Source organism: Emys orbicularis, chromosome 7, assembly GCF_028017835.1.
Source record: "Emys orbicularis isolate rEmyOrb1 chromosome 7, rEmyOrb1.hap1, whole genome shotgun sequence".
Classification (NCBI taxonomy): domain Eukaryota; kingdom Metazoa; phylum Chordata; order Testudines; family Emydidae; genus Emys; species Emys orbicularis.
In genome coordinates, this window is record NC_088689.1 from 116,418,258 (window position 1) to 116,438,299 (window position 20,042).

General features: G+C 43.3%; 1 protein-coding gene across 1 annotated transcript in view; it reads right to left on the reverse strand.

The window, feature by feature from the left end:
• ITPR1 (inositol 1,4,5-trisphosphate receptor type 1) overlaps positions 1-20,042 on the reverse strand; it is a 249,083-nt gene that overhangs the window by 158,703 nt on the left and 70,338 nt on the right. The window contains exons 4-9 of the mRNA XM_065407748.1: positions 10,420-10,535; positions 7,089-7,175; positions 4,650-4,808; positions 2,835-2,933; positions 1,083-1,166; positions 842-988 (exon numbers count right to left, since the gene is read on the reverse strand). Of these exons, the coding sequence (XP_065263820.1) occupies positions 842-988; positions 1,083-1,166; positions 2,835-2,933; positions 4,650-4,808; positions 7,089-7,175; positions 10,420-10,535 (692 nt within the window). The remainder of the gene's footprint in view (positions 1-841; positions 989-1,082; positions 1,167-2,834; positions 2,934-4,649; positions 4,809-7,088; positions 7,176-10,419; positions 10,536-20,042) is intronic.

Consider the following 20,042-nt stretch of genomic DNA (forward strand, 5'->3'; position numbering starts at 1 on the left):
GGACTTGTAGTGTTCACACAGGCAGGCTGCATGTCATTTAAAGTTACATTTTAAAACAAAAAAATTATCGTAAGCATATGTATCTATTTCCAGAACCTAAGCATCTCAAAGTTTTGTTTGTTTTTTTAATAGGTGAAATGTTGGCCAAGACATTGAAGTCATCCTTCTCTCTCTCTCTTTTTAAAATTAAGACGCTAATGAGATGGTTTGATTCCACAGAGACAGAGACTAACAAACGGGTTTAATCTCCCATCAGAGGAGGTTATGTGTACCTATAGAATTCCACACTGGACATGGATGTGTTCAGCATATACAGCAAGGCAGTAGAAATAATTAGTACTTTGTTAGAATAGGAATGGTTGGTGAGCCTCTGTTTGTCAGAGGGTGGAGATGGATGGCAGAAGAGAGATCACTTCATCATTACCTGTTAGCTTCACTCCCTCTGGGGCACCTGGCATTGGCCACTGTCGGTAGGACAGGATACTGGGCTGGATGGACCTTTGGTCTGACCCAGTACGGCCATTCTTATGTTCTTATGAGTAAATAAGGCGTTTATTGACGCCTCTCTCATTCTTTTTTTCTACACTGCCAGCAACTGGTAGTTGGAAAGCACCTTGCTGCAGTGTTAAAAAGTCAAAACCATGTTTTTATATTGTAAAAAATATCCAGACATGCTAGTAAACAATGGCATTTTTTGGTCTTGAAACTTCAAAACCTGGAAAGAAGTCTTACTTAAAAAAAAAAAAAAAAAAAAAAAAAATCTTGTGGAGCAAGGTTTTAAATAAAAGCACCGATGGTTACAATAAAACCACTTGTACAGCCTCAGAGATGCTGTCCTTACCTCGACTTCCCACAGTGCTTTTGAACTAGTTGCAGAAGTGGCCGACTGTCTCCCCGTAGTTCTCAGGAAGACATGCTGCTTCTTTCTGTGCTCATCGCAAGTCAGAAACTTCTCCTGCTCCGCATGAAACAACCGTACCACATCTCCCTGTCAAAGCCAAGACAGAATGATCAACACGAACTAGACAATACAGACATCACACTATTAAAAAGCCAGCGGCAAGATGAGTTTCCAAACTTACCCCTTTTAAAATATCATCTTTGTTATCGCTCCATTTCATGAAAAGGACTATTTTCCAGCTCGTGTTGCAGTTCACCGAGTTGACCTAGAACAAAGACTAGTATCACTGGTCACACTAGAAGTATGATAAAACACTGCAAAGTGCTGCCCTTTTCTTTACAGTGGAAGGAGAATCTGAACAGTATACTGCAATCCCTGTTTATTACTGTATGAAATGAAACACCAATCCAGAAAGACTGTGGCCTGCACTCAACCCTGCGGTAAATCACAGTAACTATAGTTAACGTTAGTACCTAACTTGTTACGTGGATACCTTATCTGGCTATGTCAAGAATAGAGCTGGGTGACACTTTTCAGACAAATAATTTATTCTCCAAAAAAGGCAGTCTTGATTGATCCAAAACTATTCATAAATCTGACACCAATTAACCAAATAATTTTGACCAGGGAAAAAAAAAAAAGCCAGGCTAGAATCACAGAAACAAAAGAAGTGGATGTGGTTCCCCCTTGTAAACCTTTAGCCCACTGTCTAGGACACTTCCCAGGGATGTAGGAGACCCAGGTTCAAATTCTCACTCTGGAGCAGAGAATTGAACCTTAATCTCTCCTTTCCCAGTTGAGTGCTTTAACGACCAGACTATAGGCCAGTGGTCCCCAAACTTATCCTCTCGCATTCACCTCCCCCTTACCAGTAGTAGAATGTGGCCGTGCCCCTCCCCTCCCCCCCGAACCGGGAGCCAAGAGCAGGGGGACGTAGGCTGAGGGCAGGGGCCCAAGCCCGGAGCAGGGCTACAGCCAGGGCAGGGGCTGGGGGCAGAGTGAGGCTGGGTGGCACTACTTCCCTGTCCCCTCATGGGGGCTGGTCCAGGCCCCTTTGCACCTTGGGGGGGTGCCCCACAGTTTGGGGACCACTGCTATAGGCAATCTGTCCCCTTGAACTGTTCCATTCTACGTAAGTAGTAGTTATTTATTTGAGCAACTTCTTGAATTAGGGTCTCCCACATCCCAGGCAAGTGCCCTAACCATTCTCACTCTCTCTCTGACACAGTGACTAGTGAACCAGCTTCAACAGGAGAGATTGAGAGAGACCTGACCTGACCCAGAATACCCTGGCTTGGTGGTTCGGGCACTCCTGGGATGGGGAAGACCCAGGTTTGAATCTCTTCTCTGAACAGGGATTTGAACCCAGGTTTCTGCTCTCAACATTCTTTCAGATTGATTAAACAGGGTCATTTCACCAAAAACATTTCAGAATTTTCAGACTTAGTTTGACCGAAAACTTTTTTTTTTTTTTTTTTTTAATTTTTCAGAACTGCCACGAAACTGACAACAAAAAAACAAACCAGTTAGTTATTCACCTAGCTCCAGTCATGAGGATGGCAGATTTTGCAGAAAAAGTACATTTCACTTATCTCTGTTCTTACAGCCAAGCAGTTGGGCAGAACAGGCAACGCTCACGTCTTTGTTCCAGATAGCCTGTTATTTACCTAACAGACCTGCTCTTACCAATCCCCGCCCAGCTGTTTGCCCACTAGGAAGGAAGTGAGAAACCTTGTCTCCAGAGCTAGTAGTACTGCTACTTCACTAACAGGATGGGACAGCAATGCAGTATATGCTCTCCAGCATGGTAATTGGCAATTCCATAACATGCGTGCTCCTTAGTTTAGCTGAGAACGCCAAAGGTGTTTTTACACCAAATTTCTGTGTCACCACTGCACTAACAAGCCAAGCTTTTGATTTATTTTACACTTACCTCATTGCACCCAGGATTATCAACCAGTTGGTGACTACTGGCATGAAGGGGCTGGCCAGCATTAACAGGATTCAGGACCACCTTGTCTCCAATGACAACCTGAAGAGAAGTACTTTGCAATCAGATTCAGAAATGGTCCCCAGAGTTACCTTTTTCTGGGTATAAGCAATGAGGTTAGGCCATTTGCTTACAGTTTAGAGATGTTTCATGCAAAATAAAGGAAAGACACTGGTATCTTTAAAAAAAAAAAAAAAAAACCCACCTTGACAACTTCAGAAGAAAATGGATGTTTAAAACATTCAGAGTTATTTAAGGTTTAAAGACACCTACACAACTGGGCTGAGTGGCATATAAAGGAAAACTACAATTTCCACTGACTAAGTCTTTATCTTCCATACAGTTATTTCAGTGTCTAACATCTAACAATTAATTCCTAAAACCAAAAGTCATCAGAAAGATTCTCCTCCTCCATGAGGAGTTGATGGGTTCTAACCTACAATGTTTACTCTCAATTAATGAGGTCCAATCAAGTGTGGTAAGCTAAGTGCACTTTATCATGGAGGGTGAAGATCCCATGTATCCTATACTTTCCTTCCAAGGCAGTTTCTTATCCAAAGCCTCCCAATCTTCCTTGAAGACCTCACTCTTCCCACGCGCCCGCCCCCCCCCCAAATCCATAACAAAAATCTTAGGTGGGGGACTTGAATTCCCCTCAATACAGAGAAAGCAGAACATTAATTGAATTTATATGACGTTTCTTCTTTTTAAATTAACTGAACACAAACTACATTAATCTTCAAGGTACTATTCCTGTAATAATGAAATAAAAACAAGGACATTCAGTTAAGGCTGTATTACGTGTAGTGGTGGGATAACTATTATGTGTGGTGGTGCAGGGAGGGATAGCTCAGTGGTTTGAGCATTGGCCTGCTAAACCCAGGGTTGTGAGTTCAATCCCCCAGGGGGCCATCTAGGGATCTGGGGCAAAATCAGTACTTGGTCCTGCTAGTGAAGGCAGGGGGCTGAACTTTCAGGGCCCCTTTCAGTTCTATGAGATAGGTATATCTCCATATATTTATAGTGAAGTGAACAGTCTAGTCTACATGGATATGGATATGCTCTATTTCATGGAATCTACTCTGTTTAGGTGCCCTCTATCAGGTTGGACTAGACTGCACTGCACAGCATACTGAAGTCCTTGGCTTCTCTTGAGTTTAGGCTGATGAGGCATGCCAACGTCCATCATGGCTTTGTGAAGTAGAAAATCATTTACTTAGGATTATGGAATGACGACCACATTCATTCTTATGTATCCAACGTGGGAACACAATGGAGATCTCCAGAGATTAAAACCTAGGGTATTAACTCAGAATCAACCAACCTTCCACACCTCCCACAAGCAAGGCAACCATTTAGTCTAATTCTGATAAAATTCTTGATACAGAAATTCATAATGGAACCAGAAAGACTCATAACTACAGCACCATGAACCAGCATACTAATTATATTTGTTCTAAAGCTACTCAAATGACTTAACATTTCATGCCATTTTGAACTCGGTGGGGATTTAGAAGGCTACTGTATTTAGATTCCTTATTTCTTCCAATCTTAATCGTTCCTCATTTCCAAATCAGTAGTTACCATAGTGATTCTACTCCCACACTGTTCAGCACAGGAAAAGGGCTGTGGCCATTAATATTACACGTTATAAAAACCTGTGCATTTAATTAGTCAAAAGTAAGGAAGCAACTGATACAAGCTCTTTGTATTTTACACCAAATAATGCATCTTCTGCTGATGCTCATCTGCACTTACACTGTCTCCTATGGAACGCAATTTGTAGAAAGGCTGTATATAGAACCAGGAACCCTCGTTTCCAGCTTCATCCAGGGTCACCCTCATAGCATTCTTCTCTAGCAGAGCTGGAAGCCTCTTATTTACTGTCAAGTATTTGTTACTTTTTAAGTGCAGCAGCTAGAACAAAAATTACAATTTGTTTCTGTAAAGGCAGACATATGTTTCCTTTGATAAACACTGACTAAAGACTATATAACAGTCTGCGAGTCTGATCATAATACATGGAAATTAACTTCAGATGCTAAGATTGAATAGTTATGCTGTCCATAACAAATCCAGAGACAATTGGACTTCTTGTTTTGAATACACTTTTTAGTAGGCTTTAGACTGGTTCATGGCACTGAACAGCTTCCATTTGCGTAAATGTCCATATCACACTAATGATAGACAACAGAGAACTGCCTTTGCCAATTATGCTCTGTGTTTCAGCAGTCAGATACCAAGGACCATGAGATATTGGTGACAAAACTGTTTTCCTTCATGGGGATGGGTGAGGCTTCTCTCAAATGGCTGTGCTCATTCTGAGATGGGAGACTACTGAGGTTAACTATGAACAATTCTTTTTCTCCCCATGAGGTGCCGTTTTATTCTTTTGTTTCAATATGCCATGAGACATCATATATAAACTTCAATGCACTGGTGATACATATCTATAGGATATAATGGACCATCTCGTAGTAGCCCCATTGTCTAGCTTACATGTTGATTTCGATTAAACGTAGCAGAGTTGAATCTTAACAAAAGCAAGACAATGCTTTTAGCTTTGGATGTTTGGAAGCCTTTTGCTGCCTGTTGGCCCATTATTCACATAAGACATCTACCACTGGGAAGGCTCCTACAGAACTGGGGTATTCCTCATAATTAGGCTGGGCAGAATTTGATTTTTATTTTTTTTTTTTAAATACATTTCAATGGATAATAGCAATGTTTATTTTTAAGCATTTTCTTTTATTTTTATCTATTTAAATTTTCACAGTGGGGGAAACTACAGGGCAGGTCAGACAATAATTGTTTAATGACAGCAGACACTGAGATTCAAAGAATGAAAGCTTTACAACCGTTAAAGTTGTCAACATCACAGGTCAAAGCATACAAAATTAATCGCCTTAAATCAAATTTGAATAAGTTCTCTAGCAGCATTTTTCTTACTTTGCCTATCTGTACATTTCAATTATTATCGATGGAAATACATTTTGGTTGGTTTGGGTGTGTATGGTGAAGCCAATGTTTACCAACATTTACGGATACAAATCTAATCCTTCCTCACAACTACTCTCGGTATGGAGCATTGACTGGTTAGAAATGCTTATTGCAATCTCTTGTTCACCTGAAAAACTGACAGATAGGCCCTCTCTCAGATGAGGACATTGCCACAGACTTTCATCATTCTAATGTTACACTTAGGCTAGATTATTGTAGTGAATTCTTTAAAAGACTTGTCTTGAAGTTGTTCCCAATGCTGTAATAGCTGCAGAACAGGACTGCTTGCCTTCTCATTACAAGAGGGGAGAGAGGAACCCTGTTACCATCAGCCAGAGTAGGATTGCAGGGAGCAAAGGTATGGTCAGAGGATACAATTCAAAGTATTTGTTTAGAAAGCCGTAGATCCAAATGCTTACAGTTCTCTTGCTCTACACCTCCACCTGGCAGTTGTGATCAGATGAAGTGGATCTGCTTTCAGTCCCCAGAAGAGATCAGAGAACCCTGAGTTGTTGAATGCTCTACCAGTGGTGGTCCTAAGTCCCTCACTGGTTGCATTTAAGGCATGACAAGGCTTGTCCTTGATTATTATTACAACACTTCCCCAGCATCTTATTCTTGGTGTTTGCGACTCATCACTATTCTTTGCATTCGCTGGGAATCCATCTTCATCAAGTGGGGGTGACTTGCCTGAGGTCTGCTGCACCAAATCCCTGTTCAGGGTGGACTATCGTTGCATTGGTGGGTTGAGTATTTTGGTTCTTCTGTTTTGCACTGGGTTTACTATATGGTGCTGTACAGCATTTGGGGGATAAAGTGAGGATAAAATGAAAGCAGTTCTACAGAATTGTACACCACTGTGTATTTGCCATCTACCACATGGCCAGGTCAAGGCCAGACAAATGAATGAAGGGTATTCTAGTTTAAAGCATTCAGATGGTGCTCTTAAAAAGGCAACTTTCATAGCAAGATAAAAATGCCTCCATTTTAGAATCTCTCACAGCACACAAAACCATAAATGTAGTTCTTTCTTCAGAGTACCATGCTTCTGGATAACCCTGTCATGGCTTGCAAGACAACACACTCAGATACCGGAATTCCACTATTTTGAAGTATAATTGTACCTTGGTGGTTCAAGTAAAACCCTACAAAGCTATGTCTTACAGAGTAGACAGCGTGAACAGGGCCACCGCATACCTGGATAACATTGCCATACTGGATAACCGTTCCCAGCAGTTTCCTGTTTTCAGTCTCATTCTGTTTCTTCTCCAAATCTGCTGCATGCTGAAATTTAAGAAGGAAATTGTGGAGATAGAAAGTGTTGTTATAAACCAACAGTGCTGGCAATTACTTACTGTAATAAAACATCAAGGTACTTCATACAGTTGGAACAAATGTAACCATTTGAAGCTGAGGATCAGATTTCATCCTTTCCAATTTTCAGGAAGGAAAATGATTGAATCTGTACTATTTGAACTATACTGAAGTGAAGCAGCAACTCTGAGGAGTCAATGTTTTAACTTCAAACTGACTGAAGCTTTCTGAATAAAACATGAGATGAAAAGTTTCCAAAGGAAACTGAGCCATGAGAAAATAGGTAAAAAGGAAAGATGGAAAAGAGGGGGATTCAAGCTGGCAATCCAATCTTCCACCTGCTCAACTTTAATATAAAATAAAGGATGAGGACTAAAGAACTGCAGGTTTCGTCCCCATGTCTCTAATCAGGCAGTTTCCAAAAACTTAGATTTTACTTTGCCAAGACAAATCTCCCTCTTCACTCCTCATCCATTAAACCTTTTCATGGTGACCATAGTCATCCTATTCATTCGATAGGCTTCTCTAGACACTTACATACAGCACTGGAAGAAGGGACTGTCTAGTTCTAAACTTCCCAATAAGGGAAAGTTCAGAGTTCATAAAAGTAAGAGATAGGATAGTACTTTCTAGAATCAGGCACAGCACAAAAAACTTCCCTAGACATGCTCTGCTGCAATGCCTTTCAATTTCAACCTGCTGTATCCATAATTATCTAATCCTGGGTCTCTCTTTACCAGACAGACATTTCAACCACATGGAAGCATCCACAAGAAGATATGAGGAAACCAAACCTGATTTATAACCTAATGCTACCACCCTGTGAAAGCCCTAGTTTGTTACTCTACCGTATTGCTTTCCTCTTGATTTTCATTTTATTTTCAGAGTTGTTTCATGTTGTTTTCAAGACGCTTTGTTTTGTAAAGGTGTACTGGTTCACCTTACACCAAGACCAGAGAAAATACAGATTATAGGGAAGAATTCATTTAAAATTGGATGTCAGAGGATGATTTTAAATGAGGTATCATGCATTTAGAAAGTCTATGCATCAACTATTTTAGTTCTCAAAACTTCTGCAACCACCCTAGAACTCACTTGTGCTCAGTTACCTGTAGGCAATGCAATGGGAGACAATAGGCTTCAGCGTATCAAAGAGCAACAGTGAGCCATGTGTTGGTAGAAAATAATTTTGCTTCTTTATAACTCCATGTATCTTAAGTCATTTCTGTTAGAAGATATGCTGAGTAGGACAACTGGCTTTCTCCATGAGCATCTCAAGTGTAACTGTACATTTCAGTACAAACAATATGATGCAGGACAATTTAAAATGCTTAAAGATCTAACATTGGGACTGCTAGATTTCAGATTATTCTACAGTGGAAAGGTTTCTTGAAATCGGATATTAACTTTGGGCCCAATTCCACAAGGCCCTGAGAGCCCTCTACTCCCCAGGACATCAATGGAAGTGGAAGACATGTATCATGCAGAATTGGTCCCTACATTTACATTAATAGAGCAAAGGGATCCATTGCATATAGGTACAAGTGAAGAAACAAGTTAAGTTCAAGTATATTCCAAAAGCTTAAAGTGAACAGACAACACTGCATATGTCAACACACTGGAAAGAACAAATTTTATTTACTGACCACTAGATGTCAGCTTTTCAAATAGCACTGATGTTTGATTCCAATCAAAGTCAAGTGTCCCAGATTTCTAAATCCCTTAAATGGTATTAACTTAAAATAACCTGACCTCAGCATTGGGTTCTCCAGAGTAGTCGATAATAAATTCCAACAGTGGACAAATACAAGCCAAAAATGGCAAGTGATTAAGTATAAATCATGGGTCACTAATCATGGTCATTAAAGATGACCATGAACTGATCAAAAAACAGAGTAGAAAATGGAAGGCAGCAGTTGAACATAGATATTTTTTGCCCTGCAACAATATTAGGACAATAGAATTGTTCCAGTATCTTCTGTGCTTTCATTACATGTTTAAATTGACACAAGTGCCCATGAGTTTCATACAGTCGGGAGCGAACTAAGTTGTGGACTATGAATCACACGCGCGCACAGGACCAAATTCTACCCTTCAGTGAAATTGAGTGGGTTTAAAAGATGACAATTTTGCACACGCCCTGTACTTTACCCAGCAAGTAATGGTGATTCAAAATGAGCCATTAAATCTTTCTTCATTTATACTGGAATAGTTAAATTTGGCTATTTACTGTGTAAATGTTTCTTCACTGTGATTTATCATTGAGAGACTACCCCGGTTCACTTGACAGGGGAATTGAGACTGACCACAACGGGACTTTGGCCTGTTTCAAAAGAATAGAATCAGGGCTTAAGTATCTGAATTGATTATATTAAAGAAAGAAAATCAATTATGGCACAAAAGTGACAGCCCACAGTTACCTAGCACCATTGCAAGGATTTTTCTCTCCCTCTACACTACTGACAGTTTAGGACATATCATCTATTTGTTTACTTTGTGGGCTTTAGAAAAATAATCAGCAGCATTTGTTACTTTATACTTACAGCTGACTTCTACTCTTGTGATTATTTAGTTTGGGAGTGGGGTGGGATACTTGTAAAGTATTAACTCTACAAACAACTTTACAAGCATAAAGTTAAAATCATAGCTTTAAGAAAAAATTGAGGCAAACACTTGGTCTTTGTGCAACAAAGGAGTAGGGCCAACACATGGCTTTCTGCAAGTGATATTTTCCTACAGGGGTGCTTTATAGTTTAGAGTACTGTAGGCTTAACACGGGCTTTGACAGACTAAAAATATTTGGACTTGTAATTTTAACGTGAAGTGCTCCAGCCATATAATTTTAAGGTAAATATAGTTTATTTAGCACTAAAGCGGATGCTGTCAACATACAAGTAGTTAAATTACTCAAAGCAATTTCTTAGAAATTTAAAACTGAAAACTGTTCTTTTACCAGGTTTTAACCGCTGAATACACGTGCAAGCTTGTTTCAGTAAGGGCAGCCATCACAGATAATTAAATTAGATAAAAGTTTGAAAACGCATATGGGAGATGAAATCTGGGGCCTAACAACACAGGGGACTGGATCTCATTAATCTTCTGTAGCAATACCCACATGAGCAGTCCCACTCAACTTAATGGGCCAGATCCTCGGGTGGTGTACGTTACCATAGCTCCATTGACTTCACTGCAGCCTACCAACATTAATACTTACATGTAGTTTATTGAGTAGCACTGCATCTGTAGTGCTGTTAGCTCCTGGTTTTGCTGCTTTCCAGAACTGCTTCTGCGCAGAGTACCGGTTCATAGGGCATAGCTTAAACAGGCAATCTACAAAAATATAGGAAATAGAGAGACTGCTTTAGCCATTCAGAATTATCCATTTTTTCCCCTTTATCTTTTAATATTGTCCAAACATTTCAGCTACAGGGAAAGGTTTACAAAACAGATTCCAGGAAAGCTCTAAATCTCAGACTGCGATGCTTTTTTGGGTGACAGCAATGTTGCCCCATGAATGGTTTAAAAAATAAAAAATAAAAATGGTGCTGCCAGACTTGTAAAGCAAGACAGAGAAAGCTGAAACTTAACCAATTCCTGCCACTAATGCTACCATGCGAAAAGGGGAATTTCAGTCAGTGGTTCAGCTAGGTAAAATTTCTCAAGCTTTTCCAATGCAAATAGGCAGACAAGTCTTCAGAATCAACATATTTAAACATTCACAATAATAACACCTCCTCTCCGTAACAGGACTTTTGATCTTGGATCAAAAAATGCTTTCCAACGGTGGATAAGTTTCATTATCCATACTGCACAGCTCGGGCAACTGAAGCAAAAAGACAAGTAAAGTGACATTTCCAAGGTCACACAGCACGTCAGCAGTAGAGCTAAGTAGACTCGGTCCCCTGCCTTGTCTTCTTGACCACGGCATGGAAAAAAGTGTGTCAGTCTAGATATTCCAAGTGTAACATTCCTAGTGAAGCACTGGTACCTGGGCACCAAAACAAGAAACTTGCGGATCATACAGGAGAAGTATCTTTTACTAATTTCCTAGACACTGTTTAGAAAACATTTTGCCTTGCAAAAACTGGGTTTGACAGCTGATTAGCCATGTTACAAATAAGTTTCTATATTAATGAGATGCTAACTGATCAGTAAATGAACTAAATTAGCTGCACTTTTTTCTCGTCAGTTGCTTAGCAACTGACAACGCAGAAATTAAATTAAGCTATTCAGATTTAGTGCCTGGAGTAAAGTAACAGAAGTTTAATAGCCAAATGCAAAGACAGGTGTTCCGGGCATCTCTTTGACAATTATGTGGAAATAAAATTTGAGGCTGCTAGTTATATAATGATTTTAAAGGAAACCATTGTATTCATACAGAAGAGTAATAGAATTGGAAAGCTAGATAGTTAAGGGAATACCCATCTTAGAGTCTATTCTGTAGACTGTAGAGTCTATTTCCACAGGGAAACCTAATGGAATATGTGAGCTAATCCCCTGGAGAAAGAAGATAAACCAACTGCAAGTTTAGTCATTTAACTTCATTTGAGATCTTTTATAGCCACTGCAGATACGACACCTGGATGAAATTAATAGGAAACTTCAAGAAACACAGAGAACTAGTAGCACAAGTGGAGGGCAACACAATGAACCCAATTTTCAGAACTAGGCTGGAACAAGGTACACACTAGGTGGCCAAATGGTGGTTCATTAGAATAAGAAATGAAGTAGAGTCATATTGAGCTAATTTGGGGATATGCGCTGATATGGGCACTAGAAAGGACTCAAGTACATCAATTCATAGGGCCACTTAACTAGTGATTCATAGCCTTCAGATGCATAACAAATGTGAGAAATGCAGTGTGCCCTAAGCTTTCAAGTTATGTTCTTTCCCAGAGAGTTGCATTTTTAATTTACATTAAAATGATTCATGGAGATTGACAGCAGAGAACAGGATTTAAAAGCCATTTTTAGTTGAAAGTACCAACTTACACTATGCATTGTAAGCAACACACCTGTAATAAGAATTTCTATTTCTGCTTAAGCCACCAGTTCACACAGTGCCAGCAATTAACATACAGCATTGCACAGCAGAATTAATCACACACTGTCTTTAGTCACAGAGTAAGTGCATTTCCGAAGCCAGAAGGGTTGTATTTTGAAGTCAAGCTGAACTTTAAAATGGATGTCAGCAAAATAAATCCCTCGGTAGTGTTTTCTTTTTCTTAAAAGAAACATTTGACCTTGACCACTGAAATAGAAACACATGATGCAATAGAGGGAAAAATAATGCAAAATATGCCCACATTCTGTCTCTATTTAAAAAGCTAGAAATCTAAAGCAAACATTAAAAGCACTTGACCCTCCTCTTTGAATATTTGTTTTGTGAAATCTAATTCTTAAGTGCTTGAGGTAAACATAGCCTTATTTGCCGACCACCAGACAAATACAAAATCATTCTAATATGGATGTATTTTATCCAGGGATTACACCCTGACCTGAATGGATTTTACGGCACTGGGATCTCTAAACTGCATGAGCCTATGAACCTTGAAATTTTATATTTATCTATGTCCTAACTGTCTATCAGTCATGGCTAACAGTACAGAAGAGCAGTTATGATTGTGGCAGTATTCAACACAATGCAATCCATTACAGTACAAGTGTTTGTGGAACATAAAGATCTCAAAACACTTGTCAAACAAGAATTAAAAACCTCAACACTCCTGAAAGGCAGACAATTATATCCATTTTAAAGGTCCACAAATAGAGGCACAAAGAGGCTCCGTCTACACTATGAGCTAGGGGTAGGATTCCCAGCTCATGTAGATATATCCACACTATTTCTCATCTGAGCTAGCATGCTAAAAACAGTAGGGTAGCCATAGTAGCATGGGCAGTGGTGGTACGATGCAAGCCACCCTGAGTAAAAACCCACTTGAAGCCTATGGTACATACTCAGAGCTGATAGCAGTGGCAGGTGCTACCTATGCTGCCATGGCTACACCACTATTTTTAGCATGCAGGCTCACATCAAAGCTAACATGAGTATGCCTATGCAAGCTAGGAATCACACCCCAGCTCCAGATGTTGACATAGCCTGAGTTATTGGCAGAAGTCAAAACAGAATCCTTAGCGGAAGTTCCCAGTTTCCTGCCACAGAAAGCCCTCTTTCCCCTTGGATAAATCTTTATCATACTTTGAGTCATTCTGGGGGGGGGGGGGGGAGAGGGGGGGAATCTAAGCAACCGAACCTGTTACAGTTTTCTGTGCTGGTGACTAAAACAAAGAGATTGTAATTGACTCAGTGGAAGGGGAGACACTAATTAAGAGGTTGAAGCAGCAAGATTATAGTTTTCCAGGGACTGAGGGTGGAAATTCTCCATATCCAAAAATTCCTTCACAGAGGATACCAATACTGCAAGGGCAATGGGTGAGAGAGTTTTGCATTGTTGCACTCTCTGGTGATGCTTTCCCCCACATTTAGCAATGTCCCCAAAAGATATCATGACCATTCCCAGATATTGACTTCCTCTCACTAGATTACTCTGCTGGCCTTGGTGATAAATATAAATACACACCAAAATTACATTAAAAGAGCAATAAGGTTACAAAATCAAGCACTCAAAAGTTAGGAAATGCCAGAATTAAGGTTTCAGCGTAGCAGCCGTGTTAGTCTGTATCCGCAAAAAGAACAGGAGTACTTGTGGCACCTTAGAGACTAAGGGTATGTCTACACTACGAGAGTAGTTCGATTTTACTTAAATCGAATATGTGGAATCGATATTGCAAAGTCGAACGTGTGTGTCCACACTAAGGACAGTAATTCGACTTTGTGAGTCCACACTAACGGGGAAAGCGTCGACACAGGAAGCGGTGCACTGTGGGCAGCTATCCCACAGTTCCCGCAGTCCCCGCTGCCCATTGGAATTCTGGGTCGAGCCGCCAATGCCTTCTGGGTAAAAAAATGTGTCGAGGGTGCTTTTGGGTAACTGTCGTCATCCGTCCGTCACTACCGCCCTCCCTCCCTGAAAGCGCCGGCGGGAAATCAGTTCGCGCACTTTTCTGGTCAGTGACAGCGCGGACGCCACAGCACTGCGAGCATGGAGCCCGCTGCGACCATCGCTGCAGTTGTGGCCGTTGTCAACACCTCGCAGCTTATCATCCACCTTTCCCAGAGGCATATGCAGAGAAATCAGGCGAGGAGTCTACGGCACCGTGGTGAGGACCTGAAGTCTGAGAGTAGCACAGACCTGTCAGAAAGCACGGGACCCAGCGCCGAGGACATCACTGTGGCAATGGGTCATGTTGATGTTGTGGAACGGCGATTCTGGGCCCGGGAAACAAGCACGGACTGGTGGGACCGCATAGTGCTGCAGGTCTGGGATGAATCACAGTGGCTGCGAAACTTTCGCATGCGGAAGGGGACTTTAATGGAACTTTGTGAGTTGCTGTCCCCTGCCCTGAAGCGCAATGACACCCGGATGCAAGCAGCCCTGACTGTCCAGAAGCGAGTAGCCATAACCCTCTGGAAGCTTGCAACGCCATACAGCTACCGGTCAGTCGCGAACCACTTTGGCGTGGGCAAATCTACCGTGGGGGTTGTTGTGATGCAAGTAGCCAACGCAATCGTTGAGGTACTGCTCTCAAAGGTAGTGACCCTGGGAAACGCGCAGGTCATCATAGATGGCTTCGCCGAGATGGGATTCCCAAACTGCGGTGGGGCTATAGATGGAACTCACATCCCTATCCTGGGACCGGACCACCAGGCCAGCCAGTACATCAACCAAAAGGGCTACTTTTCAATAGTGCTGCAAGCACTGGTGGACCATAGGGGACGTTTTACAAACATCAACGTCGGATGGCCGGGCAAGGTTCATGACGCTCGTGTTTTCAGGAACTCAGGTCTGTTTAGACGGCTGCAGGAAGGTATTTACTTCCCGGACCACAAAATAACTCTTGGGGATGTGGAGATGCCTATAGTCATCCTCGGGAACCCAGCCTACCCGCTAATGCCCTGGCTCATGAAGCCCTATACTGGCGCCCTGGACACTGAAAAAGAACTCTTCAACTACCGGCTGAGCAAGTGCAGAATGGTGGTGGAGTGTGCTTTTGGCCGTCTCAAGGGGAGATGGAGAAGCTTACTGACTCGCTGTGATCTCAGCGAAACCAATATCCCCATTGTTATTGCAGCTTGCTGTGTGCTCCACAATCTCTGTGAGAGCAAGGGGGAGACCTTTATGGCGGGGTGGGAGGTTGAGGCAAATAGCCTGGCTGCTGATTACGCCCAGCCAGACAGCCGGGCGATTAGAAGAGCCCAGCGGGATGCGCTGTGCATCCGGGAGGCTTTGAAAGCTAGGTTCCTGAGTGAGCAGGGTAACCTGTGACTTTTCAGTTTGTGTACAGAGAAGCTGAACCTGCCCCCATTTCTTTACCCACTAAATGTTCAGTATCCTCTCCAGTTACATACCCCGTTCTCCCCCTTACAACCCACGTTTAAAAATAAAATCACTTGAATTTTGTTAATTAACACCGTTTTCTTTATTACTGTTTTCGTGGGAAAGTGTTGAAACTGGGACGCAGACTGGTGGGGAGCGGGTGTAGTGTAGTGATGCAAATGACGCTTCTAAACTCCAGGAATGACAGGCTCCGCAGTGGTGGACTGGTGGTTTCAACGGAGCCTGCCACCCCTCCTGTTCGGGACTCTGTGTGTGGGGGGGCTATGTGACTTTGTGGCAGGGGGAGGACGGTTACAGATCCCCTGCTGCGTGGCTCTGTGATCCAGGATAAGGACCGCTGCATAAGATCAGTAACTGCCCTCCCCCGCCACAAAGTCACAGAGCACCCCCCACCCACCACAGAACACTAAAACCACCTCCCAGACTGACCAGGGTAACTAGTGACTGCAATGTGTGTGTGCCCTGCTGCTGAACCTGCCCCCGCCTCTGTACCCTGGTAAAGAGGACTGTCCTGTCCAATTACCAACCCCCTTCCCCCCCTTCAGACAGACTCTCCTCTAAAAGAACATGATGGAAACAGTAATTAACAGAAACGTATTTTTTATTAGCAACTACACATGAAACTGGGGGGTGAAACTTGGACGGGGGCTTGGGTGAGGCGGGAAGGAAAGGACTTGTCAAATTTTGGGGAATGAGAGCCTTCTAGTAGTAGAGCAGTCTGCAGGGGTGGAGTGAGAGTTTTCACGGACTCTGCCGCCCCTCCTTCTTTGGACTTTGGGTGAGGGGGGTATGGGACTTGGTGGCGGGGGAGAGCGGTTACAGATAGACTGCAGCGGGGCTCTGTCCTCCTGCCTCCGGTCCTGCAGAACATCCACAAGGCGCCGGAGCGTGTCCGTTTGCTCCCTCAGTAGTCCAAGCAGCGTTTGAGTCGCCTGCTGGTCTTCCTGCCGCCACCTCTCCTCCCATTCCATGTGTGATCGGTGCATTTGGGACAAGTTCTCCCTCCACTGGGTCTGCTGGGCTGCCTGGGCTCGGGAGCAGCCCATAAGTTCCGAGAACATGTCCTCCCGTGTCTTCTTCTTCCTACGCCTAATCTGCGCTAGCCTCTGGGAGTGTGATGCCAGGCTGGGTTGGGAGACAGTCGCAGCTGTGGGAATGGGAAAAGGAGTGAATTCCTCAGAAAGATAAATTTCGTTGTGAACAAAGAACATAGTCTTTCTCTGTGAACAAGACCATGCACAGCACCTATCACATGCGCACTCAGGACAAGGTCGAATTTTCGGCCTTTGCATTCAGTGCCTGGGGTCTTGCAGTGCACATCAGAAAAGCGGGGCAGGACACCGGAATTTGTGTAGCAGGCCGACATGATAAGCCGTAGACTTGTGGCTGCTTAAAACTTTAATAGTAGCACTGGCCTCCTTTCACACTGAAAGCAATGCCAGTCCCTGCTGCCAGCAATCCGGCAAGCATGAACTCTGCCCCTGTCCCACCCCCTCGTGGCTGTCCCAGGGAAAGATCCCTGTATGCTGCCCCTCTCCCGCCTCCACCGTGTGGCTGTAAACCGCCGGTTACAGTTCTGTAAAGGAACAGGCAAGCAGTCCCAATACTAACATTCCCCTACCTAATTCAAAGCAGGTCACCATGAGCAACATCACTCTGATGAGGATTTCAGAGACGGAGAAAGAAAGGATGCTTCGGGAAAGCCTGCAAAGACCAGGGCCGTATGCCGCCATGCTCTGCAGGGCAATGATCCTGGAGTACTTGCTTGTCTCCTGGCGCGGAAACGTTTGCTACTACGGAGGACCCAATAAGGCCGCTCTCCCCAGGAACCTGATGCAAAGGCTTTCCAATTACCTCCAGGAGAGCTTCGTGGAGATGTCCATGGAGGATTTCTGCTCTATCCCCGGACATATAGACAGGATTTTACTGTAGCTGCACTGGCAGGGACTAAACAGTAGAGCGGCTTGGGCAGAACAATCATGCTAAACCGGACATTGTTAGATTTTTTTTAGTAGTTGCACTGCCAGGGACTGAACCGTTAAGCGCCTAGGGCAAAGTAATCATGCAAAACCCATTGTTAATATTGTTAATATTCCTGTTCTGTAAAAAATAAATGTTTAAATGTTTTAAACACTTACTGACTGATCCTTCCCCTGATTCAGTGTCCGGGTTAACGGCTGGGGATGGTTGGTAGGGGATCTCTGTAAGGGTGATGAAGAGATCCTGGCTGTCGGGGAAATCAGCCTTGTAAGCGCTGTCGACTGCCTCATCCTCCTCATCTTCTTCCTCATCTTCCCCGTCCGCGGAAGCGGCCGTCGACAATATCCCATCCTCAGAGTCCATGGTCAGTGGTGGGGTAGTGGTGGCGGCCGCACCTAGGATGGAATGCAGTGCCTCGTAGAAACGGGATGTCTGGGGCTGGGATCCGGAGCGTCCGTTTGCCTCTTTGGTCTTCTGGTAGCCTTGTCTCAGCTCCTTGATTTTCACGCGGCACTGCGTTGCATCCCGGCTGTATCCTCTCTCTGCCATGGCTTTAGAGATCTTCTCGTAGATCTTTGCATTCCATCTTTTGGAGCGCAGCTCGGAAAGCACGGACTCATCGCCCCACACAGCGATCAGATCCAACACTTCCCGATCAGTCCATGCTGGGGCCCTCTTTCTATTCTGAGATTGCACGGCCATCTCTGCTGGAGAGCTCTGCATCGTTGCCAGTGCTGCTGAGCTCGCCACGATGTCCAAACAGGAAATGAGATTCAAACTGCCCAGACAGGAAAAGGAATTCAAATTTTCCCGGGGCTTTTCCTGTATGGCTGGTCAAAGCATCCGAGCTCGGACTGCTGTCCAGAGCGTCAACAGAGTGGTGCACTGTGGGATAGCTCCCGGAGCTATTAGCGTCGATTTCCATCCACACCTAGCCTAATTCGACATGGCCATGTCGAATTTAGCGCTACTCCCCTCGTTGGGGAGGAGTACAGAAGTCGAATTTAAGAGACCTCTATGTCGAACTAAATAGCTTCGTGGTGTGGACGGGTGCAGAGTTAATTCGATGTAACGGCGCTAAATTCGACATAAACTCCTAGTGTAGACCAGGCCTAACAAATTTATTTGAGCATAAGCTTTTGTGGGCTACAGCCCACTTCATCCGAAGAAGTGGGCTGTAGCCCACGAAAGCTTATACTCAAATAAATTTGTTAGTCTCTAAGGTGCCACAAGTACTCCTGTTCTTTTTGCCAGAATTAAGATCACCTGTGCAACCTTAATTCACCTCTCCCCTTTGTTCATATGCATCACAATAGTTTTAATTACATGACCACATTCTATTTTTTCCCCCACAGGAGCCCTGCCTCATTCAGTGCTCAGAAAGGATAGCACTTATTTAATGAGCAGCTATTCAGTATTTTGTTTTCTCCTTGTTTAATTTGTTGCTAAAATTTTAGGCATATTAATCCATGTCCGCTCTGAAAACAGAATTATTAATTTCCTAATGGGCCTTTCAGTAGCACTCCCAGTACCTGAGTTCTTTCCAAATATGTATTTATTTTCACATCATCATCTTCATTTTATACATGTGGAAAGGAGGCACAGAGAGATTAAGGTAAAAACTATTCACTAAATTTGGGTGTCCAATCTGAACTGCCTAGGATCTGATTTTTCAGAGTGAATACTCAGCATTATATAGCACTTTATATGTTCAGAGCTCCCATTGATTTCAGTTGCAGTTGTGAGCGTTCAGCACTTCTGCAAATCAGGCTCTAGCGTCTCAAGTCAGACACTCAGAAAATGAGGACCGTACAATTTGCAACTACCTCTGAAACAACTGATTTAAGCAACCCGACTAGCATCACCCAACAACTGTTTGTCAGCAGCAAGGATAGAATCCAGTTCCCCAGGACAGCATTCAACTGTCTTAACCAGGAGACCATCCTTTTCTCTTCCTGCAATCCCCTACTTCATTCACTACACACGTTCCAAGGAGACCCTAATGCACATCTAAATAGAGTGCATCAGGTTGCAGCCCCTCCTCCAGCACCTCTTACTGAGGTCCTGGCTGATTTTTTCCCACACCTCCTGATCCTGGCAGACTCTATCCCTGGCCCCACAGAGTTGCAGGCCCTCCTTGTCAACCTCCTTCTGGCAATGAGCAGATGGCCATCCATCATACCAAGAGGAAGAAGTTAGACTGGGGGTGGAGGGGTACTCTGCGACTGTGGGGCCTATTTCTATTCCCTTGTTCAGTCACATCTCCAAGTGAAGTTCCGCTGGGTGGTGTCCACTGACCCCCTTAGACGCCTTCGATGAACAGTGGACGCAGTCAGTGGTTCTCTGCTCCATGTGCCCTTCTCGTTACCTCATTTTCACCATAAGACCTTCACTCCCA